The sequence below is a fragment of the Notamacropus eugenii genome, chromosome 2 (assembly GCF_028372415.1).
Source record: "Notamacropus eugenii isolate mMacEug1 chromosome 2, mMacEug1.pri_v2, whole genome shotgun sequence".
Classification (NCBI taxonomy): domain Eukaryota; kingdom Metazoa; phylum Chordata; class Mammalia; order Diprotodontia; family Macropodidae; genus Notamacropus; species Notamacropus eugenii.
Window position 1 is genome coordinate 24,755,314 of NC_092873.1, and position 24,189 is coordinate 24,779,502.

The window sequence follows — 24,189 nt, forward strand, 5'->3', positions numbered from 1 at the left end:
GATCTCCCTTGTAGTTCTAGACCTTTTGTTCCTCCAGATGAACTTTCTTATTATTTTCTTTCTCTTTAAAGTACTCCCATGGCCTTTGGCTTCTCACTAAGTTAATAAGCCGATGCAGGTAGTAGCTTCATGTTTGCTGGCCTTGGGAGGCCTTCAAATAGCTTTCCAAGCTCTCCCTATAGCCTACCAACCCTTCCCCTGATTGATGGTAGGCAGGTGAATTTATCTCTATTTATCCTTGTTTTATGTATGGAAACACTGAGGCAGAGAAGGCCACAATGACTTTCTGAAGTCACACATCTAGTTAGTTAATAGTCAAGTCAGGAGCAGAGGCAAGTTTCCTCCCTTCCACTGGACCAGGATGCTTCCTAGAAATCAATGATGACCAAGATTTGGCTTGCGTCTCTCTCTCTCTCTCTGTGTGTGTGTGTGTGTGTGTGTGTGTGTGTGTGTGTGTGTGTGTGAGAGAGAGAGAGAGAGAGAGAGACAGACAGACAGACAGAGACAGAGACAGAGACACACAGAGAGCGACAGAGACACACAGAGAGAGACACACAGAGGGAAAGAGAGACACAGAAAGAGAAAGAGAGAGAGAGAGACAGAGAGAATGTGTCTGTGTGTGTGTGTGTGTGTGAGAGAGAGAGAGAGAGAGACAGAGAGACAGAGACAGAGAGAGAGAGAGACAGAAACAGAAAGAGAGACAGAGAGAGAGACAGAGAGAGAGAGAGAGAGAGACAGAGACAGAAAGAGAGACAGAGAGAGAGACAGAGAGAGAGAGAGAGAGACAGAGACAGAGAGAGAAAGAGAGAGATCTCCAGAAACCAAGAGATTTAAAAAATCACTTTGGTTTTCTTTTTTCCAAGTTGCCAAGTGTTTCCGATTTTCCCAAGGCCCTTCACCCTTACCTCAAGAGACAGGTGACTTGTATTTCAATATTTCTAGTAGAATTCTGATGAGGAATAAAAACTGTTTCTCCTTCTCTGTTCCTTTCCTCTCAGGAAGAAGTAAAAGCTTTGACATTTTCCAGCATCATATTCATGAAGAATGGGATGAATTTGTGCAGAACTTGGAACTGGATAAAAATGAGATCATCATGGCTAAGGAAAAACATCCACACAATCCAGGAGAACAGAAATTTGAGATGTTGTTAACCTGGAGGAACAAACTGGGAAGGGCAGCATCTCTTTTTAAGTTATTGGCCACTGCCCACAAAATGCCAGCAACCACGAAGCGGGTCCAAAACATATTAAATGAATTAATCGATGAAGGTATTATATGTAAACGAGAGACTTAAGATAAAGCTTTTCCCCTCCCAATACTTTCAAGCCATGTGTTTTACGTGATTACACATATATAACCTACGCCAAATTGCTTTCCGTCTTCGGGAAGGAGGAAGTGAAGGAGCAAGATAGAAAATCTGAAACTCAAATTTTTGTTAAATAAATGAATGTTAAGGGAGGAAAATGAACAAAGCAAAAACTGTGAGTTCAAAATTGCCTTTACATATTATTGGAAGAAAACATAATTTTTATATACCTCCTTTTCTTCTTTGTAGAGGTGAAAGAGGCTGGTGACTTGCACAGCCTTCCCTCACTCAAAACAAAGTCAAGTGCAAGTTACGTCATCATTTCTCTGATGGTGTGGTCTTCTTCAGCAACGAAGGATGAATACAACAAGCTGTACTAATGATCAGCATCACTAACATTTATACACCAGTTCCAGGTTTGCCACCAGATCCAGGTTGGCCAAGTGTTGCAAGCCTGCACTTGCCTGGCCCTGAGGTGCAGGTGGTGGGCTGGGTCACTCCTCAGCTAAACTCTTCTCTTTCCACTCCAGCAACTCTGGGCACTCAAGAGACATACCCCTCATCTCCTGTGGCTGAATCATCCCAAAAGTCATCAGTGTGATGGCTGCCACACGCGGCAAAGGCCCTCTCTCCCAGTGCTGTTCAGCTCTCTTCCATAGACTATGTCATCGTAAGGTAAAGAGAGAAACAAGAGGTGAGAGTGACAAAGACAATGTACGGTGCAGAGTGCTGGACTGATCATAGACTTATCTTTTCTAAGCTAATTATTTTCATTCATCAAAAACATCACCCCCAAGGCAAAATGACTACCAGTAGAATTGATGTCAACAAATTAGATCTCTTCTCTGAGTGTGAACAGTTTGTTGCTGACTTGGAGGGAAAGTTGAGCCAAAACACAGTTGGCAGCAGTGAAGCAGAAAAGGAGTGAGCAGCTTTCAGAGATTTGGTGTACAGCACTACATTTGCTCATCTGGGTCAGAACACTCGCAAACACCAAGAGTGGTTTGATGAAAATGATGGGGATATTCAGAAGCTGCTGAATGAAAAAATGAGAACTCCAGGATTTACCAGCAGGATAGTTCATCCACCTCTAAGAAGACAGCATTTAATTCCATCAAAAGCAAAGTACAAGCAAAGCTTAGAGAGATGCAGGATTCCTGGCTCAGTAAGAAGGCAGAGGAAACTCAGTTTTATGCTGATAGTGACAATCCAAAGCGCTTTTATGATTCCCTAAAAGCGATTTATGGACCAAAACCTATGGGGCATCACAACTACTCAGTACAGATGGAGCCACATTGATTAGTGATAAGGACATGATCCTAGAGAGATGGTCTGAACACTTCCATAGTGTTCTCAGCAGATCATCATCAATCAATGCTGAGGCCAATGACAGTTTCCCTCAGGTGGAAGTCAATCCCTCCTTAGCTAAACTTCCAACTGAAGACCAGGTTTTGAGGGCCATTAGGCTCCCTTCATGTGGCAAAGCACCTGGTGCTGATTCTATTCCAGCTGAGATTTCCAGGGTAGAGGGACCATTGCTCATACAAAAGATGACTGAAATTTTCCAGGTTATATGGAAAGAGGAGGTTATCCCCCAAGAGTTCAAGGATGCCTCCATTGCCCATCTCTATAAAGATAAAGGGAAAAGATTGTCCTGTGACAATCACAGGGGAATCTCTCTCTTAGTCATTGCTGGCAAAATTCTTGCTAGAGTCCTCCTTAATAGGCTGATCCTTCACCTGGAAGATGGTTATATAACTGGGAGTCAGTATGGCTTCAGAAAGGACTGAGGAACAGTTGATAAGGTGTTTGCTGCCTGACAACTCCAGGAGAAATGCCAGGAGCAGAACAGAGGTCTGTACACAATGTTTGTAGATGTGACCAAGGCCTTTAACACTGTTAGTCGTGAGGCCTTATGGAAAATCATGTCAAAATTTGGTTGCACAGGGAAGTTCATCAGTATTGTACATCAATTTCATGATAGCATGTTTGCCCAGGTTCTGAATAGTGGACAAGACTCTCGTGCCTTCCCAGTCACCAATGGAGTGAAACAGGGCTGTGTGCTTGCTCCTGTGCTTCTTAGCATGATGTTTTCAGTCATGTGGAGAAATGCTTTCAATGAGGATGAACATGGCATCAAGATCAACTGCAGTACTTACGGGAAGTTCTTCAATTTGAAAAGGCTACAAGCCAAGACCAAAGTGGAGGGACTGTTGGTGCATGATTTTCTGTTTGCAGATGATAATGTACTCAATGCAGCCTCTGAAGCTGAGATGCAACAAAGTATGGATCAATTCTCTCCTCCCTGTGCTAATTTTGGCCTAATAATGAACACCAATAAAACACAGGTGCTCCATCAGCCACCACCACACCATTCATATGTGCAACCATCAATTACAACAATTGGAGACGTTCTGAATGCTGTGGATAAGTTCACTTACCTTGGTAGTGTACTTTCCAGGGATGTACACATTGACAATGAGGTTGATGCACGCATTGCCAGAGCTAGCTCAGTGTTTGGGAGGCTCCACAGAAAGGTTTGAGAGAGAAGAAGTATTAGACTGAGTTACAAGCTGAAGGTCTACAGAGCTGTTGTGCTGACCTCATTGTTGTATGCCTGTGAAACATGGACAGTCTACCAGGGCCATGCCAGGAAACTGAATCACTTCCATTTGAACTGTCTTAGGAAGATTCTGAGGATCACCTGGCATAAGGTACCAGATACTGAAGTCCTTGCTTGAGCTGAACTGCCAACCATTCAAACTATGCTTCAGAGAGTGCAACTCCAATGGGCTGGCCATGTTTTTTGAGTGGAAAATGTACATTTGCCTAAAAGACTATTTTATGGAGAACTTGCATGGGGCAGGTGATCACATGGTGACCAGAAGAAATGATCCAAGAACACTCTCAAGGTCTCTCTCAAAAACTTTGGATTTGACTGTGCAACAAGGGAGACACTGGTAGAGGACAGCTCAGCACGACAGTTACATCAGAAAGGGTGCTGTGCTCTTTGAGCAAAGCAGAATTGAGACAGCACAAAGGAAATGAAGGATGCACAAATTCGGGATATCCACCCCAAATATTCACATGGACTATCTGTGTCCAACCTATGGTAGAGCATTCCGAGTTTGTATTGGTCTGATCAGCCACAGTTGGACACACTGAAACTTGACTTTATCATGGTGATGTCACTTTGGTCCTCTTTGAGAATGAAGGACCACAACCAACCACCTCCATCGCTGAATCAACTATAGATTTGACCAAGTTTAAAAGTCTTCCCTTTGGCCTTCAATGTCCTTCATCACCTTTCCCTGCCACCCTTTCCAGGTTTCTCACACTTTACTCCTCAACATGGAGTCTTCAGTTTGGATACACTGGCCTCCTGGCTGTTCTATAAACAGGACCCTCCATCTGCGGGCACTTTCTCTGGACACCCCTTTCCTGAGCTGCTCTCCATCTCTGTCTCCTGGCTTCCCTAAAATCCTATTGATGGGGTCCAGGCCCAAGCAGAGACCTTTGCCTCTTACCCCAAAAGAATGAGTCCCATTTGTCCATAGGCCCTGGAAAACCCCACCTTGAACTCTCCTTGAATCTTCCTAAATGATGTAGTTCCCTAAAACTAGCCTAGCCCTCCACTGTCGGCACCCCTGGTTGCCTCTGACTCCTTCCCACCCTGGATCCTTTCTTGGTTCCTGGAGTCTGATCTCTAGTCACCCCAGGCTAGATCCCTCCCACAGTATTTCTGCATCTAAGGTTCATCCTGCTCCGTGAAGGGGATCAGATTCATCCTGGCCACTGGTCAATACAGTCCACTCCAATTCTCATCCAATGTGGTGGATCTCTAATGAACTTTGTTTTACTTCCACGGGAAGAAGGCTTGGGTCCAGGTCATTCGGGCAGGACCTCCGGGCACCCCCACAGGACGCCTTCCCCCCATTAATTGTCTCCTCTCTATCGTGTCTGCAGCTTTCTTGGGGGCCTGGGAGCAGGGATCTGGGAATCCTGGCCTGCTGCGGGTGCAAGCTGGGGGCCCTGGGCGGGCCACTGTACCCTGCTGGCCTCAGTTTCCTCTCCTGTACGGGGGCTCGGAGGGCGGCCGTCTTCGGCCTCTGTCCTTGCAGCGCCCAGCGCAGCCCCTGGTACACAGTGGGCGCTCCGTCCATGTGGATGGACACTCCCTTCAGAGCTCTCCTTGCTGTTTGCCCCCAGAACTTGTGCAGGCGAAGGGACGGCCAGGTCCTCGGACAGCGCCGCCCCGCCCCTGCCCCAAGGGAAGCTTCGCGGCTCTCAGTTTCCCTAGGATTTCCCTGCAGGGCCGGGCGGGGCGGGGCGGGGCGGTGGCTCCCTGTGGGCCAGGACTACGCTTCCCGGCATGCCTCGGGCCAGAGGGTTTCATTCCGCTCTCCTCCGCGGGGCGTCGGGCGGTTGCCTGGCAACGCAGGGTGTCTCTTCAGCCGCGCCGAGCGGGGGCGGGACTTTCGGAGCCGGGACTGGCGTTGCATGAGCTTGAGAGGCTCGGGGGCTGAGGGGCCAGAGGGGATCCCGACGTGAAGCTGCGAGCGGGGGCGGGAGAAGAGCCCGGGCAATGGCAGGAGCCGCGGGGGGCGAGCAAGGTGAGCGGGACCGGGGGGAGGGGAGCGAGGCCCCCGACTGTGTGGGGATCACAGAGGGCAGGGAGCGAGCCTCCCGTCCGTGTGGGGAGCACAGAGAACAGGGGGTGAGCCTCCCGTCGGTGTGGGGATCACAGAGAACAGGGGGTGAGCCTCCCGTCCGTGTAGGGATCACAGAGAACAGAGGGTGAGCCTCCCATCCGTCAGAGGATCACAGAGGGCAGGGAGCGAGCCTCAAGTCCGTGTGGGGGGTACATAGAACAGGAGGTGAGCCTCCCGTCCGTCAGGGGATCACAGAGGGTAGGAAGTGAGCCTCCCGTCCTTGTGGGGACACAGAGAACAGGGGTGAGCCTCCCGTCCCTGTGGGGGGCACAGAGAACAGGGGGTGAGCCTGGAAGTCACTCACATCTCCTCATTGTTTGTTGTACTGTTGTCTTGCTTCTCCCCCTCCCCTCTTTTCTAATGCCACATGAGCAATTAAGTGGGATTCTCTGCGTTAGGGTCTGCAAGTTGCCTCCCTCCACCAGGTTCCCCGACCTGATGGGGGGACGTCCCTTTCTCAAGAATTGTAATATCACCTATCACCCTCTGAATCGTCAAGTTCCTCATGCTGGTTAAAGACCCAACCCCTCCAATGTTGGGACCCTGTGAGGGAGGGTCAGCTCTTCGTCCAGTCTCAGCAGGAAGCAGTTTCAGAAGCCGAGAACTTCATCCCTTATCCCAAAACATGTTGGGTCCCATCTGCTTAAAGGGGGACAAGGTGGGGTGCTTGAGTGCATGTACTTGGGTCCCAGAGTTCAGGCCAGGTAGAAAGGATGAATAGGTCCCTGAAGGAGCATGTTGCCAAGCTAAAGGTTGAAACTGACAAGACCTGGGTGAGTCTCCTTCCTTTTGCCCTGTTTCGGGCTAGGTGTACCCCCAATCCTCCGGCTCTCTCTCCCTCTGTCCCCCTTCGAAATCATGTTCGGAGTACCCTCCTCCCCCACGTTGTTCCTTGAGCTGTTAATTCTGGGTGTTGGCTTCCGGGCTTTTCTAATGCTGCCCTCCTTAAGTCCTTACAGGCTCTGCTCGAGGCCCAGAGTGCTCCCAGATCTTTATATCAAGCAACAGCTACCCCGGGGATCCTCACTTGAACCTCAGTGGACCGGGCCTTTTCAAGTGATCCTGTCAAATTCATCAGTGGTTAAGGTCGCAGGATGCAAGGTGTGGATACATCGTTCACACGTTAAGCCAGTTATACCCCTTTGGACTCTGATGAGTGCCTCGTTTAAATTAGTTACATGAAAAGGGGGGAGTGAAGTGGACATTATTTCCCCTCCCCTCCAGAGTCCCTGGGCTGAGAAATGTCTGTTGAGTTTCTAGGCAGGGTTGGGCCTAGTAGCCACTTTCTGTTAGTGGCTACACTTCCTGTTGTACCCCCTTGCCTAGCAGCTGCCTGGGCCCCCCTCTCTGTTGTACCCCTTTGCCTAGCAGCTGCCTGGGCCCCCCTCTCTGTTGTACCCCTTTGCCTAGCAGCTGCCTGGGCCCCCCTCTCTGTTGTACCCCGTTTGCCTAGCAGCTGCCTGGGCCCCCCTCTCTGTTGTGCCCCCTTGCTTAGCAGTACCTAGGAACCCCTGTCAAAACTGTTCTGTGAAAAATGTGTGCTATTGGAACCACCAGGCTGTACCTGGAGGTGCTGAGATGCTTAAAAGGCACACACACCTTTGTTCAGGGCTGCCTCTTCCGAGGACAGCCGCCGGCTGATAAACACGCTCCCAAATTCTCAACTGACTCTTGCCTGTGCCTGTCTCAGTCTGTCCATTACAGTCTCAGTTGGTTAATGTTAAAAGAAAAATGGTTTGTGGTCTGTAGACCACAATATCTTGTAATATATTGTAAATGCTTTAAAAGAAGCGTCACGTGACCAGAAGTTGGAATTGTTTTATGATGTGATAAGTACTGTGTTAAAAACGATTATTGTATTTCTGTAAGTACTGGAGCCTGTTACTGACTCTAGTGAAATCTCATCTTCCTGATGGGGGGAATGAAGAGTGAATTCATGTAAAATGTATAAGTCACGTTTAAATGTGACTTTCTTAAACATGACAATTGGCCAAAGTTTCAATTTTGATTTTGTAAGAGTGATAGGAATGGTGGTCATCTTCATGGGGGTGGATGATGTTCCTCCCCAGACTGCTGTATGAGATGGAAGCTCAAAATGGACAGTTCATTGATTTACCTTTTTCTTTGAATCTCTGTATCTGTACTTATAACAAGGGGACTGCCCCCTGTAATTTGTCAATGTGTTGGTCAACTTTGCTTCCTTCCCATATTCATATAAAAGGGAGATAGATGAAGGGAAGAATTCATAGGGGAAAGAAAGTGAGGAGGTATTTGTTGATTGGATTTGGGTGTGGAAACAGAAATTTTAATAAAGAAAGAGGGGGGATTTTGTGGTAAGTAAGAAAGTTCTGTTGTCCACATTGCTAGATGATAGGGGTTGTGACCTAGCATGGGCAGGTTAGCGGTCAGAAGCTAATGCACAGGCCCAGGGAGCTGTGTGAGGAAGGATCTATCAGAGAGGAGAACATGGAGTCTCATGGCCAGGGGACAGTATCTTGGGAAATCCAAAGTTCAGACTTCCATAAGGGTCCTGCCTCATCCTGACCTGGTGGTAGTCCTTCCAGTGGCCATGCTCGAAGCTACCCCTTCCTTCAGAGGAAGGAACGTAGGCCTTCCCTACTCTGAACTCCATTTTTAATAAATTTTTCTTGATACATTTTTTGTGTGTCAAGTTGGTCTCTAACTGTTTGCATTTAATGGACACAGTCCTAGAAACATTACAGAATAAAAACTCAGACCATCTTCAGTCCTTTGGTGACTAAATGTACATTAGCAGTCTCTGTCTTGTCCTGATTCACTGTTGTAATGCATGAGCAGAGGCTAGAAGTATCATCTGGATTGCTGTGAAATTGTGTAAAAGCAGTGGCCCAGCTCTGTGGTCACTGTGAATGAAATTAGTTGTCAGTTAGCTGCAGGGGTGTGTCTTTTTTTTCTTCCAGTTTTGTGGGCTCCTTCTCCCTTTTTATGGCGATGCCAATTGCATTGGTTAAAACAGCTAACCAGTTGTACTTTAGAACATGCCCTCTAGCCAAGTTTAACTCCTTAGACACTGTACATGGACAAGCTTGGGTGTTTGAACAAAACTGGGAACAGTAAACATCCCAGCCCTCACTAATATCGTGATTCTGCTATCAAGTGTAGAAACCTTCCTTCCAGAAAAGCTTGTGACCATTTTGTATGGCTTGCCTGGAAACTTCTGTAAATCTTATGTTTTAGGAAAATATTTCTTTGCTATTCTACTTTGCCTTTGTACAGTTTCTTTGGCTGCGTTTATTTCATTTCCCTAATGTGACAATAGTATTTGAAGACTGAAACTCGTCCAGGACATTTTCTGTTTTGGGTCTTTGCCATCTGACATTACACAGGAAGATGTGGACTTTGCCAGTTTCTTCTCATTGATGCAGATATGCGATAAAATGCTGTTAAATGAATACTCACAAACTGATCCCAAAATACAGAAATCGCTAAAGTGACTGACATGTTAATTAAAATAAACTAAAGTGTATAAAATTATCACTGTCTGATCAGTTAGATGACGATTGGTATCTAGACCTAGAATGTTCGATAATTACTGTCCAGGGAAAGACTGACAGCAAGCAGCAGTTGTGATGGGCAAATGTGTAACTTTCCTTTTGTGCCACTTCATGTCTGGCATTGATATGGGTATTATAATTTTGTTTCTTCCCAATTTGTCTGAATTGAATACATGACCTTTAGTATTTTATAGGACAACAATAGATTTGCTAATTATTCAATATTTGCTGTCATTTATCACAATCTTATCTACAGACCAGATGAACAAAATATTGACCAGCTAAACTGAAATATTAGAAAGTTTTCCTTAATTTGAAAGTCTTTCAATTTTTACTGTAATATAACCAATCTTTAAAGTTTCTGCATAATCTTTTCCTGATCCCATAGGTATTCTTCAAGGGAGCTCCCCTCAGCCCCTCTCCCACGCCTTTTTTTCTTCTTTAATTTGATTTCCCATGATTTTTTTTAGTTGTCCTATCTTTTTCTCTTTGCACTTTTCTCACTCTGCATATTTGATTTCTTTTTATTTTTAAGCCAATCATATGGCCAGTCAGTCTGAGTTATGTTCATGTTCATTGGCAGGTGGAACTTTTGTCTCTTGCAGTTCAAGGTGATGGTTGTGTACCCCATCTGAAGTTTCCCCACTCTTATCTCATATCATCTGGAGTTGCTTCAGAATGTGGTGCATTTTATTGTGCTCCTACGTAAGATGAAGAATTATCTATTAAAATTACATTTTCAACACAAAAAAAGACAAGTAGAGGGTTTATTTCAATCTTTGTGTCTGAGATGTACAGTCACAATTTCATGATGTTCTAATGCCACACTTTAAAAGAGCCTGGGCGCCCCAAAAGAGGGAAACAGGGATGTGGAACTGCCACCATAATCTTTGGCGGTGAGTTAACTGAAGGCAGAAGTCCTTATCATTTGGGGTGCTGGCAGCTAATGGCCCTTGGGAAAGTTGAAATTTGAACGTTACCATTTGTGTCTGTAAAATCAGATTTAATTTGATGGGGTTTGTCCTAAAACTAAATTATAATGTGGTCTCAATTGAAGTGAGATATGTTTTCCTATTTGGATAATTGTGATGGGGGGGTGGAACCATGATATCAGAAGGCAGAAACTAGTCTGAACTCTCCCAAAGTCACCTCCCAGCAACTAAAAATTAATGCCTCAAAATGAATTCTGGAGAGACAAGACAGAGAAGGTGAAGTGATTTTCCAGCCCAAGGCAACTTAGAAGGCCAGTAGGAAAGGTTTCTCTTGCTCAGGTAAAAGGGAATCACAGATCAGTGCAGGAAGTATCCTGGCAAGCCAGCAGCAGACCAAGCCCCAGCAAGCCAGCAGGCCAGCAGCAAGGTCTCTAGCTCCCAGCACAGCAGGCTAGAGGCTCAAGTAGAGCAGGCCAAAGCCAGGTCCCATGACTCTGGCATAAGAAGCTTGAGGCAGTGCCCCTGCTACCCTAAGAACAGAGCTCAACAGTCACAAAATAGGCTGGAGAAATGAGCAAAAAATAAAATAAAATTGAAAAAGAACTTGACCAAAGAAAGTCACTTTGGTGACAGAGAAGGTCAAAACACAAACTCAGTAATGTCCAAATTCCTCAAAGAAAAATGTGAATTGTTCTTGGGCCCAAAAAGAATCCCTGAGAGAACTCAAAAAGGGTTTTCAAAACCAAAGAAGAGAAGCAGGAGAAAAACTGGGAAAAGAAATGAGAGTGCTGCAAGAAATTCATGAAAAAAGAGTCAACAGCTTGGTAAAGGAAGCACAAAAATGGAAAATGGAAAAAAGATATATAAAAATCCAAAAACAATTCCTTAAAATGTAAAATTGGCCAAATGAAAAAGAAGGTATAAAAGCTCAAGGAAGAAAATAATTCCTTAAAATTTAGAATTGGGCAAGTGGAAGCTAATGACTCCATGAGACATCAAGAATCAGTCAAACAAAACCAAAGGAATGAAAAAATAGAAAATGGATAATTGTGATGTCTGGCATTCTAAGGCTAAAAGTCACACTTTAACAAAAGAGACACTCATTTGGCATTAAGTCTCTTCCACATAAAAGAAGAATCAAGGGACCAGAAAGAAGCATTTGGGTGAAGGTCAGTGCAGGGAGAAACAGCCATGGTTCTGTTATCAACGTATACTCCATAGGCTGTGGACAGAAATAGATGGAAATAGTTGAAGATCTGAGGAAACATACCTGGCCTAGCACAGTGGCATCGTCTGGCAGTTTCAGGGGGACTGGATGATCCCAGTATTTGTTGGCGTTTTCCCTCTCTCTTCCAAATACAGAACAACTAACAATACTGGACCAGTCTTCATGATAATCCGGGCTTCAGGAGGCTGAGGAACCCACAAGGAACAAGTCTATTCTGCATCTGAACGTTATTGAGGTGTGGAAACTAGTAGATAAGGAAGGGGGGTCTGCCGAGGGGCAGATGAGTCTTTCTGTTCAATACCCCCCCTCCTTCCGTTCCCTCCACCCCCACCCCACCCCCCAGGACTCCCAAGTCCAGGCTGGAGGATCATTTGTTGGTGGGTTCTGGGAAGATCTCTCGGTGTCCCAGGCGGGGTGGGTTCAGGGCCTCTCGCGGTTCTGTCCAGTCCATTTCCACGGTTCTGAGGCCCGACTCGGCCAAGGGCTCTGGATCTGCTGGGAGCCTTCAGGCAAGTGACGGGCCTGGGCCTCCCCGGCCAACCTGGCTTTTTCTCGGCTCTTTTCGCAGCCTTTCCCGGTGCGATCTAAAATGGTGAAGGGCCTCGGAGTGACGTGACATGTAGGGTGGAAGAGCCTTCCTCCGTAGTCAGCGGGGGTGCGGGGGGAGCGGTGGGGAGGGACGGCGGCATGGGGTGGGGATCTACTTGGGAAACCCCTGCGAGAGCGGAATCGGACCAACTGGCAAGCACAGCACCGGGGGCGGGGCCCGTGGGGCTCCACCTCCGGCTCCTCCTCCCTAATGAAACAGCTGCTGCCCGGCAGACGTGCTCAGAGGCCCCGCCGCTTGCCGCAGGTGCCAGTTAGCCAGCGTCGGCTCCGGTACCCGAGCCCTGGGTCTGCGCTCCGGGGTGGATCGTCGATATGGCCTCTGCTGCGGCACCGGTGAGTCCGTCCCGTCCGAACGATGTGCTCTGTCCCTCGGGGGACAGTCAGTCCTCCTCCAGCTCCGTGGGGATGCTTACGTGCCTGCTGGCAGGGGGCAGTGAGGTCCGACGGGGTCACCTGGAGGCTCCCTCCCTCTCCGTGTGTGTGTGTGTGTGTGTGTGTGTGTGTGTGTGTGTGTGTGTGTGTGTGTGTGTGTGTGTGTGTGTGTGTGTGTGTGTGTGTGTCCGTCCGTCCGTCCGTCTGTCTGCTTCGCCTGCAGCCTCCCGCTGCCCCCTTCTCCTTCAGACTGCTGGCCGCGCGCTTTGGGCGAACATCTTTCGGGGGAACTTATTGCCCACCCTGTGTGTTGAATCCTGACCTCGCTGCCTTCTCGAGCTCACCCCTCTCTAAAGCCCCCATCTAGCACCTGCTCGGGACTCCAGCAGCGCCTCTCCCCCCGCAATCCTCCCTCCTCACACCCCTACCCGGTCCCCCGTCCCCATCCCCCGTCCCCCTGCCCCGTACCCCGTCCCCCTGCCCCGTACCCCGTCCGACCTCCCCCGTCCCCCTCCCCCCTCCCCGTCCCCCTCCCCACTCCCCCTCCCCGTCCCCCTCCCCACTCCCCCTCCCCCTCCCCCTCCCCCTCCCCCTTCCCCTCCCCCCTCCCCGTCCCCCTCCCCACTCCCCCTCCCCCTCCCCTCTCCCTTCCCCTCCCCCTTCCCCTCCCCCTCCCCGTCCCCCTCCCCCTTCCCCTCCCCCCTCCCCGTCCCCCTCCCCCTCCCCCTCCCCCCTCCCCCCTCCCCCTCCCCCTCCCCCTCCCCCTCCCCCTCCCCCACGTCCCCCGCCAGCTGCCGATTGCGACACCGTGGACAGTACCGGCGGTGAGATGCTGGAGAAAGCTCCCGGAGCTCCTTAGGCTAGAGTTCGGAAACTGCGAACCCGCAGCGGAGCCCCGATAAAGGGCCTTGCGGTGCTTGGCAGACCTTCGAGCTCCGAGCTCGGCGGCGGAAACATCGTAGCGAGAGCGTCGCAGTGTGCAGGGGCACGGTCAGGACCGGAGTGCCGGGACTTGTAGAGAGTGGGCAGAACCCACCTGTGGCCAGCCGGGCCCCGCAATGGGATAAGCCGCCCGAGAGGCGGGGGCCGGGCGGGCCTGGCACTTACCGTATCCCCTGTGCCCGTGCAGGTGCCACAAGACGCTGTATATCAGGGTTAGGAACAAACCATGGCGAGCCGATGAGAAGTAAAATGCTAATAAGAGCTCTTGGAGAATATGTATTCACGTATTAAATATTACGATAATGGTAGCTATTCACTGAAATTGAAGCAGGCAGTTGAGAGGAAAATCTTCGCAGCAAATTTCTGTGACAGAAAGCTAATTTCTTTTTCTTTTTTTAGTTTTTAAATTTAATTTTGTTATTTTAGTTCTTTCTCCTAATATTGTTCTTATTTTAATTATTTTTAATGGTTTACAATCGCTGCCATAAAATTAAGATTTTATCCCCCCCACACCTACTCCCCACTACCCCCCTCCCCCCCAAGGACCGCATACAGTTCTGTATAGGTTCTACATAGACTTTCCTATTGAGTACATTTTCACTATAGTCATGCTATGTAGTCAGACTAAAATAAATGGAAGAAATCATATAACAAGTCAAAACATGATACGCAAAAACACACACACACACAAGCATGAACTGCTACATTCTGCGAATGACTTCCATATTTCTTTCTCTGAGTGTGGAAGGCATTTTGCCTTGAGAACCACCATTGGGATTTTTTTTTTTTAAGAAGTTCTTGCGTTATTACGAAATTCCAAGTCTACCAGAAAAAACTCTCGCACGCTGTGGTCATTGCTGTGCACAAAGTTCTCCTGGTTCTTCTCCTTTCACTCAGCATCAGAACATATAAGTCCTTCCAGGCCTCTCTGAAGTCTTCTTGTTTATCATTTCTTATGGCGCAATAGTACTCCATTACATTCATATACCATAATTTATTCAGCCATTCCCCGATTGATGGGCATCCCCTTGACTTCCAGTTTTTGGCCACCACAAAGAGAGCTGCTATAAATATTTTTGTACAGGTGGAACCCTTTCCCATTTTTCTGATCTCTTGGGGATACGGTCCTAGCAGAGATATTGCTGGGTCAAACGGTATGCACATTTTTGTAGCCCCTTTGGGCATAGTTCCAAATTGCTCTCCAGAATGGTTGGATGCGCTGGCAGCTCCACCAGCAATGAATTAGTGTTCCAACTCTCCCACATCCTCTCCAGCATTTATCATTTTCTTGTTCTGTCATGTTTGCCAATCTTATAGGTATGATGTGGTACCTTGGAGTTGTTTTGATTTGCATCTCTCTAATCAAAAGTGATTTAGAGCATTTTTTCATATGATTATAGATATCTTTAATTTCTTCTTCTGAAAATTGCCTGTTCATATCCTTTGACCATTTATCAATTGGGGAATGACTTGTATGATTATACATTTGAGTCAGTTCTTTATAAATTCTAGAAATGAGGCCTTTATCCCCGAGCTTAGCCGTAAAAATTCTTTCTCAATTTACTACATCCCTCCGAATTTTGTTTGCATTGGGTTTGGTTGTGCAAAAACTTCTCAGTTTAATGTAATCAAAATTATCCATTTTGCATTTCATAATGCTTTCTATCTCTTCTTTAGTAAAAAATTCTTCCCTTCTCCATAAATCTGATAAATACACTATTCCTTGCTTCTCCAGTTTATTCATGGTATCAATCTTTATACCTAAATCATGTACCCATTTGGACTTTATTCTTGTGCACGATGTCAGGTATGGGTCTATGCCTAATTTCCACCTCACTGTTATCCAGTAGAAATCTAATTTCTAAGATAATAGGGAACTGGGTCTAGTTGATAAGAATAAGGGGCATTGATAAAATGGTAAAAAGCCATGAATTGGTAACTTTGAGAGGAAGAAATTCAAGCTAGTAACAGGCACAAGATATTAATAACCAATGCTCGGAGTTACTGGTTACAGAAATGCGCACTGAAATAACTGAGGTGTTACATCACACCCATCAGGTGATCAAAGACGACAGATGGTGGTGCTGTGAGAAAACAGGTACAGAAATGAACTGTTGGTGGGACAGGATAGTTCAACTATTCTTGAAAGTCATTTGGACCTGTCATGGGAGAACTCTCTCCTCTTTGAGTTCATGTGGTGGGTGTTCAGGTATGTCTAAGCTTTCATGATCCCATTTGGGATTTTCTTGACAGCTCATTTTACAGGTGAGGAAACTGAGGTAGTCAGGGTGAAGTACCTTGCCCTGGGTCTCCCAGCTAGAAGTATTTGAGGCCAGATTTGAAGTGAAGTCTTCCTGACTCCAAATCAGGTGCTCTGACCCCAACCTCTTTGAACCTGTGAAAAGGAAAGGTGTGTCCCCACTTATCTTTCCTTTTCAATGTTTTGAAATTGAAACCATTCTCCTGTCTTGGCAAACTGAGCCCCAAATATATGTTATACTTGTGAGTTCTTCTGAATGGGATTTCTCCTTCTCTTCTGAGCTCTTGCATTGTTAGGACCATATAGAAATTCTGTTTATTTTTGTGGGTTTGCAGCTTTCCTGAAGCTCTGTCGCAATGAATGGGGCAGCTCCGTGGTGCAGTGAATAGAGCACCAGTGCAGGAGTCAGGAGGACCTGAGTTCTAATCTCCCCTCAGACACTTGACACTCACTAGCTGTGTGACCTTGGGCAAGTCACTTAACCCCAATTGCCTCATCCTGGGTCATCTCCAGTCATTCTGATGAATATCTGGTCACTGGATTCAGATGGCTCTGGAGGAGAAGTGAGGCTGGAGACCTGCACAGCCCTCCCTCACTCAAAACAAAGTCAAGTGCAAGTCATATCATCATTTCTCTGATGGCATGGCCTTCTGGCAACGAAGGCCAATCGCACAAAATCTCAACGAGTATTTTGTTGATTCGCCATGATTTCCTCAGTAAGCCATCATGTCAGTGGTGAGGAGGGATATTTTTGACTCCTCTCTCTCTCTGCCCACCTTTATGTCTTCTGTGTCTTTCTCTTGTCCTGCTAGTAAACATTTCTAGAAGCAAATTAAATGATGGTGAAGAGGGTGGGCATCTTGGCTTTAATCCTGTACTTATTAGGGAGACCTTGTGTGTATCCCCATGGCATGAGATACTTCCTTCATGTTTTACCTTGATGCAATTTCTGATGTTAAAAAAAAGTTCCCTGTCCACCTATACTTTGTAGGATTCTTAGCATAAAAGGTATGGTACTTTGCCAAAGACTTTTTTTGTTGACCTCTGCTTCCTGGCATAAAGACAACTTGGTCCAAGTGAGTGATTTCTTAAATGAATTACTCTAGTTGACTTAACAGATTTTATTTTAAAGTTTTTTAATCAATCAATATCCATTCATGATATTAACCTATGAAAAAGCACAAAAGAAAAGAAGAGTGACAGCTTGGCAGCACCGGTCAATATTAAGGGTATTTGAGGTGTTTCAATCTACCCTGACTGTGACTGGTCAAGGCAGATTGTGAAGGACAAGCCAAGAAGCTGCTAGAATGAATGGAAAATTCTTTTTTAAAAAATTTATTTTTATTTTTTATTTTTTAATTTTAAATTATTTTATTTGTTTCACTTTGCTACAATCACTTCCATGTATCTTAGATATTTTTCCCCTCCCTCACCCTCCTTACCCCCTTCTTCTCCACTCCCTCCCCAAAACAGTGTACAGTCTTATATAGGGTCTACATTCCTATTAAATACATTTTGACGTTAGTCTTGTTGCATAGAAGAATTAAAATGAATGGGAGAAATCATAAAACAAAACAAAGCCTCACGCAAGAGAAAATGGTCTGCTTCATTCTGCAATCCAATTCCATAGTTCTTTCTCTGGATGCGGAAGGTGTTTTATTGAGAATTTTTTAGGTCCTTGCATTGCTGTGAAGGACTAAGTCTACCAGAAAAATTTCTTGCACACTGTGGTTGTTGCTGTGAACAAAGTTCTCCTGGTTCTGCTCCTTCCATTCAGCATCAGTTCATGTAAGTCCTTTCAGGCCTCTCTGAAGTCTTCCTGTTCATCATTTCTTATAGCACAATAGTATTCCATTACATTCATATACCACAACGTGTTCAGCCATTCCCCAATGGATGGGCGTCCCCTTGATTTCCAGTTTTTGGCCACTACAAAGAGAATTGCTATCAATATTTTTGTACATGTGGGACTCTTTTCCATTTTTATGATCTCTTTGGGATACAGTCCTAGGAGCAATATTATTTTTTTAATTAATTAATTTATTTTAATGTTCTACAATCACTACCATAAAACTTAGATTTTACACCCCCCCCACCTACTCTCCACAGCACCCCCCTCCCTCCCCAAGATGGCATACAATTCTATATAGGATCTACATATACTTTCCTATTGAACACGTTTTGTTGACCTGAAAGCTTGGTTAAAGAAAAGGCAACAGGCTAAATGCATACATTTTATAATTTAATTAATTAATTAATCAATTCCCTATTAAAGAAAACAGTAACATAATGCATTATGGAGCCAGAAATGTTCTGGCTACCAGTGCAGAAATCTTCTGGCTTATATACATTTTGCCGTGACAAAGGAACTCTCCTAGTTGAACAAATCATAAATTCAGTAAGACAAGACAATTAGCAAAGTAATGTCGGTTGGGCCTTGCAATTCCAGGCTGTGTAAACATATGTCTCTGTGACAAGGAAAGAAATCCCACCACTAGTGAGTGGCAGGCTTCCTGCCCTAAACAGATAACTGACATAGGAAGGAGTAAACAAAGTTCAATAGAAATTACGACCTAAGATGTCTATATTTTCTTTACCATTAATATGCCATTACAAACATGGTATATGTCTATAGATAATAAGATATGGAAAACGTCCCATTATTCAAGATAGTGTCTTAGGTTAAAGGTCTCTTAAGGAATGTTAAGTCAGACCTGGCAGGCTTTTGTTGACATAGGAAGAGGCATTCTCTGAGTTTGCTTCAGAGAGAACAAAGAGATTATTCCAAAATTTTATGTTAAACATTATCAGTTTTCACTATAGTCATGTTGTGTAGACAAACTAAAATAAATGGAAGAAATCATATAACAAATCCAAACGTAATACACACACACACTAACATGATCTGCTACATTCTGCGAATGAATTCCATGGTTCTTTCTCTGAGTGTGGAAGGCATTTTGCCTTAGAAAACCATTAGGAATTTTTTTTTTTTAAGTTCTTGCGTTATTACAAAGTTCCAAGTCTACCAGAAAAAGCTCTTGCACACTGGGGTCGTTGCTGTGCACAAAGTTCTCCCGGTTCTGCTCCTAGGAACAATATTACTGGGCCAAAGGGTATGCACATTTTTGTAGCCCTTTGGGCATAGTTCCAAATCGGTCTCCAGAATGGTTGGATCAGCTCATAGCTCCACCAGCAATGAATTAGTGTTCCAACTCTCCCACATCCTCTCCAACATTTATCATCTTCCTCTTTGGATGGAAAATTCTTAAGCTACTGAAGATTAAAGTTGTGTTGAGACTTTGAAGATACTCTATATGTACCGTTCCACATCCATAGTCTCCCATCTCTGAAAGACCAGGAAGCAATGCCTTCCCATCGGTCCTCCATGTCAGGCTTGGTCATTGTTCCTTCCATTTCTGTATCTATTGTGTTTTCCTGATTCATTCAGTATTTCATTCCTGTAGGTCTTCTGAAGCTGCTCTGAATTCTTCATATTCATCCTTTCTTATAGTTCCATAGACATTCATGCGCTGCACTGTTTACCCATTCCCCCTTTGATGGGCATCTCCTTTGCTACGTATCATCTGAGTCGTACCCACTAACTGAGTTTATCTTTGGGGATTTGTCCTGGGCCAACTTCTCTTCTCCCTCTAGATCAGCACTTCTTAACCTTTTGCCACTTTGACCTCATCGCTTCTTAAACTGTGTCTCATGACCCCATATGGGCATCTGGATGACTGCCCTTGAGGATCTCATCAGCTCATAGGTTCAGTGATCATGTCTGTGCTAATCATTCTCAGATCTATTTGTCCAGCTCCAACTAATCTCTCCATTCACCTCTAGTGCTAAGGTCAACTTGGGGAACAAAGTCATTTCGATAATTCTTGTGCATGTAAAGTATTAGTGTCTCCTGAGAGACTGTAGTATATGCCAGAATTTCTCCATTCGTTCTTTTGTTTAAATGGCCCGTGAGGAACTGATAAATGTCTTAGGTAAGTGGACTCCAGCTAAGCCTTGTGAAATTAGTTCCATTTGTTTATAAATCCAAGATCCTAATATTTTCTTACACAACAGTTTGCAGTTTTTCAATTATTTGTTCTGTGACAGCTAGGGGGCACTGTAGTACACAGAAGACCTGAGTTCAAATTCAATCTTAGTCACTTACTAGCTGTGGGAGTCTGGTCAAGTCATTTACCCTCTTCCTCACTTTCTTTACCTGTAAAATAGGGATAATAATAATGCCATCTTGCCCTGAAAAAGACAGAGTATTAAGAGCTGGGGCAAGGGTGGGAACAGACTTCTCATGCCCAGTTTTGAAAAAGAGTATTTTGCAGCAGAGCAGGAGGGGCAGAACACAAGTTGGCACAAAGGTTAGTCAGTCAACAAACATTTATCAAGTGACTACTGTATGCCAGGCACTATGCTAAGTGTTGGAGATAGCAAAAAGGGCAAAAGACAAACTCTGTCCCCAGGCTAATGGATTACACAGCATACAGGTTTACATAGTTTGGCTGTCAAGAAGATAATCTTGATGGATTGTTGTGTGTGTGTGTGTTTGTCCTTCGTTGCCAAAGAAGAGCATGCCATCAGGGAAATAATGACACGACTTCCACTTGACTTTGTTTGGAGTGAGGGAGGGCTGTGCAGGTCACCAGCCTCACTTCTCTTCCAGAGCTATCTGAATCCAGTGACCAGACATTCATCAGAATGACTGGAGATGACCCAGGATGAGGCAACTGGGGTTAAGTAACTTGCCCAAGGTCACACAGCTAGTGAGTGTCAAGTGTCTGAGGTGAGATTTGAACTCAGGTGTTCCTGACTCCTGCACTGGTGCTCCATCTACTGCACCACTGAGCTGTCCTGCTCTTGGTGGATTATCAGAACCAGGGAGAGAAGAGAGCTCAATTAGGGCAGAGAGGCAAGCATGGATGGCAGAGGGGGACTTGAAGATGATCAGGCTGGGGAGATGGATAGGTCAACACATCCCTTGGTGTGTCTTGGAGCAAAACTCTGAAACTACCCCTTTAATAACTATTCCCCCAAATCCCCTCACTGTGCCTGTTTCTAACAGGGGGGCTTAATGCAATTTTTCCATGCTTTTTATTTATGTGAGGTGGAGGTCTGGTAGACTAACATAGCTTCCAGGAGAGCTGCTGTGAGTCATAGGGGCCCAAAGAGGCCTGAGTCAGTTTCCTCTCATTGTTTTCAGTCAGACTCTCTGTGGGGTTATTTTACATTCTGTCCTGATAGAATAAAGAAATGATGTCCTGAGAAGCAGGAGAGCACTTCTGGTCCTTGAATTTGGGTATGACTTGGTAGGACCAGTGCCACAGAGAAACTGAACTACCTAATGATTCCAGTCCTAGTGGAATAGGAGAGATTTTGGCCAGAAAGCCTTGGGTTTCCTCGGCTGTGTCCATATACTAATAATGCCTTTTTAAAAGCTCCTCAGTGTTGAATAGGTCATTGAAACATGGGGGCTGGTTACTGGTTGTCTCACAAATAGAGAGAATGTGGCCAGTAGGGGCTGAAGCTGATGGCAGAGAGAGGAGATCCCCACAACCCGTCAAGGAATCCTGGAGTGTGAGGGAGAGATTGGACTTACGTAGGCCTAAGAGAGTATGGCCATAGTGTACCAGGTTGTGTCAGCTGCGTCTTTTTCTTGATCTTTGCTTTCTATAAAAATACGTGAATCCATGACCATGAATGCTTGTATTTAGTCCCTGTGTTGTGTTCTGCACCTAGAATGGAGAGTTGAAGCCTCTAGTACCTGTCTGGGGTACACCAAAATGCTCTCATCTGTGGGGCTCACTAAGAAGCTCTGTTTTTGTTTTTTATCGAGATGTATCTTTAAATCTAGACAAGGGCATTTTACCTGTAGGCTAGAAAGCAAGTTCTTAGTTATCGTCATGCTGGATTCCAGAGGAAACAGTTCAACCTTAATTCCTAAGAGGCAGCAGAACAGCAAACCTTGTTCTGTATCCTTGTGGTAACCTCCCATCTCTTGGTCTATCTCAGATCAGCACTGCCCCCCCATTCTTTTGCCTCTCTCTCTGGCTGTTCTCCCACTTTTGGAATGCTCTCTCTCTTCCTTTCTTTTTCCTGGTTTCCCTGGCTTCCTTCTAGTTCCAACTAAAATTTCCCCTTCTATAGGAAATCAGGTTTTCTGACTCCCAGTCCAGAGCACTCAAAATCCATCCAGTACAAGATAGCTCTTTATTTTCTTCACTGTAGAAGGAATGCTTAAAACACCAAAATACTCCTTTCACAAATGTTCAAAACTTGAAAGAATAGCCCCTTCCTCTAACATTGGCTCTGGGGAAGTAAAGACCTCCAGGAATCTTGTAGAACATCCTGAATACCTATTTTCTACTCATTGAATCTGTATTGTCTGAGTGGCTCACAGGCCCGCCTTTCTCCCCAAGCAGGGCCTGGCTCTCTTGTCCCTTAAGCTACAGAATGCTACTGGGTTTTTTGTGGGAGGATGCCCCAGCTCCTCACAGAAGGCAGTGGGGAAGGAAATGAAGAAACAACAGCTTAGGACCTGAGCGCCAATCTGGGGTTTGCGCAGGCCTACAGAAGGTGGTCTGGTGGCCCTGTACTGTGAATTTCTGGTTGTTGCTGCCTGAGACCAAGTGGGGGTGGGGAGACAACCCCTTCTTCACCATTCCTGGAAGTTTGAGGGGGACCTGGCATCGTCCATGTCTCTTGCAAGAGAAAGAGACCTAAAGTTACCCTGCCCATTCCTCATGGCACCATAGAAGATGCGATGGGGGGGGCAGGGCATGGTTCATGCTTTGCCTGTGTCTGGTGGAAAATCCAGGTGCAGAAATCCTTGAATGCTGAGAAAGCAGAAATTTGAAACATGTTAAAAAGCCAAACCAAGGGGGGCCATGTTCATTTAAAGGAACTGAAGATCCTTTAAAAAAAATAACACAAAGGGCCCATTTTAGGCAAATGTGCAGGACTTCAGGGGAAAAGAATAGCCTTCAGACTTTCTTTCTCCTGAAAATATTTTATCTCTTTCCAGGTTATGAAAAAATTGGCATCAACCCTGCTGTCCAGTGAAAATGACAGAGCACCAGGGGGCACCTGTGACTTGAAAAATGAATACTGGCATGATGATCGTTGCTGCTTGTACTGCCTGCCTGGTGAGGGCCTCCCTCTGACCCTCCTCACTGATCTGCCCCATGCCCACCTTCCTGTCCCTGGGGCCAGAGTCAATCCCTCTCCTTTAGTCTCCAAAGGCCAAAGTCAGAATCTGGTGGTTTCTCTGACTCATTAAAGTTTTCAAAGGCCCTCCCCTTTGCAGTATTCCTAGGGGTGAAGTAACCCAGCTGTTCTCATCCTGCTTTGTTCTAATATGTTCTGTGGCTCACAGCTGCTTTTAGGTGAAAGTATAATTTCTCAGCCTGGCATTTCCAGCCTTCCCTTCACGTGTGGCCAGGCTTCACGAGGCCCCACTCACTGAACTCTCTATGTCACCCTCCTCTGCCCTCCTTCAGACCTCTCCACCTCTCTCTTGACTTACTGCAATAGATATCCTTCTGGTGGCTCTCTGTACCTTCACTTCATCTCCTTTTCAGTCCTTCTAGCCTAACCTGCTCAAGGAGTCTCTATGCTTCCCTGGTGCCCTTAAGAAGCGCTCCTGACCCCTCAGAGTGGCCTTTTGAGTCTGGGTCTGAAACCAGAGGCCTGCTGGGCAGACCAGAACAGGGACAGCAGGATGGTGCTGGTGGGAGGGGGCACAGTGTAGACTTGCTGGATTTCTGGGTGGAATTGGATCATGGAGCCATTCCTACAGATCCTGCGACACAGTGATGGACCTAAAGCCCAGCTGGGGCAGAGCAGGAAGGAGGTCCCCAGACACTTGAGACTGTCACCCCACAGTGCCCACCTTTCTGTGGTGCCTGAGAGCTAGGCATGATGATTAGGGTTTTTGGTACTAGAAGGCAAGGGAGGATGTCTGCCCAGATCAAGAGGTAGAGAGAAGCCTGGGAGGAGGAATAGGAATTGATGTGAAGTGAGGCAAGCAGAGACAAGAGGGCTTCCAACAACATAAGTGGAAAGAACAATGATCTCAAAGGGACTTCTGGGTAATTGGAAGGACCAGGGCTGACCCTGGAGAAAAGCTGACAAAAAGCACCTCCCTCCCTTCTTTTCAGAGGTGAGGGCCTATGGGAGTGGAATACTGTATACACTGAATGGGAATCTTCTACTTTGTAACCAGGCAGCATTCTTTCTTTGACTTTTAAAAAAAATTTAATATTTAAAAAAAATTAATCTTTTATT

The 24,189-nt window shown here is 45.9% G+C and overlaps 2 protein-coding genes and 1 long non-coding RNA gene across 5 annotated transcripts in view; 2 read left to right on the forward strand and 1 right to left on the reverse strand.

The window, feature by feature from the left end:
• The window catches only part of LOC140524722 (tumor necrosis factor receptor superfamily member 10A-like), a 39,276-nt gene extending 28,386 nt beyond the window's left edge, over positions 1–10,890 (forward strand). The window contains exons 11-13 of one of the 3 annotated variants that reach the window (XM_072639464.1): positions 999–5,919; positions 6,969–7,119; positions 10,135–10,890. In XM_072639464.1, the coding sequence (XP_072495565.1) occupies positions 999–1,294 (296 nt within the window). In that variant the 3' untranslated portion in view covers positions 1,295–5,919; positions 6,969–7,119; positions 10,135–10,890. Of the gene's footprint in view, positions 1–998; positions 5,920–6,968 lie in introns of all 3 variants that reach the window. The other 2 variants (XM_072639461.1, XM_072639462.1) reach the window with 2 other exon arrangements.
• LOC140524726 (uncharacterized) lies at positions 10,062–12,426 on the reverse strand. Its single transcript, XR_011973819.1, has 2 exons — positions 11,754–12,426; positions 10,062–10,252 (listed from the first exon to the last, which is right to left on the reverse strand). It is a non-coding gene; the product is annotated as an uncharacterized lncRNA (long non-coding RNA).
• A 7-nt stretch (positions 12,427–12,433) lies between these two features.
• The window catches only part of LOC140524721 (tumor necrosis factor receptor superfamily member 10A-like), a 29,712-nt gene continuing 17,956 nt past the window's right edge, over positions 12,434–24,189 (forward strand). The window contains exons 1-2 of the mRNA XM_072639460.1: positions 12,434–12,653; positions 22,928–23,048. Of these exons, the coding sequence (XP_072495561.1) occupies positions 12,633–12,653; positions 22,928–23,048 (142 nt within the window). The 5' untranslated portion in view covers positions 12,434–12,632. The remainder of the gene's footprint in view (positions 12,654–22,927; positions 23,049–24,189) is intronic.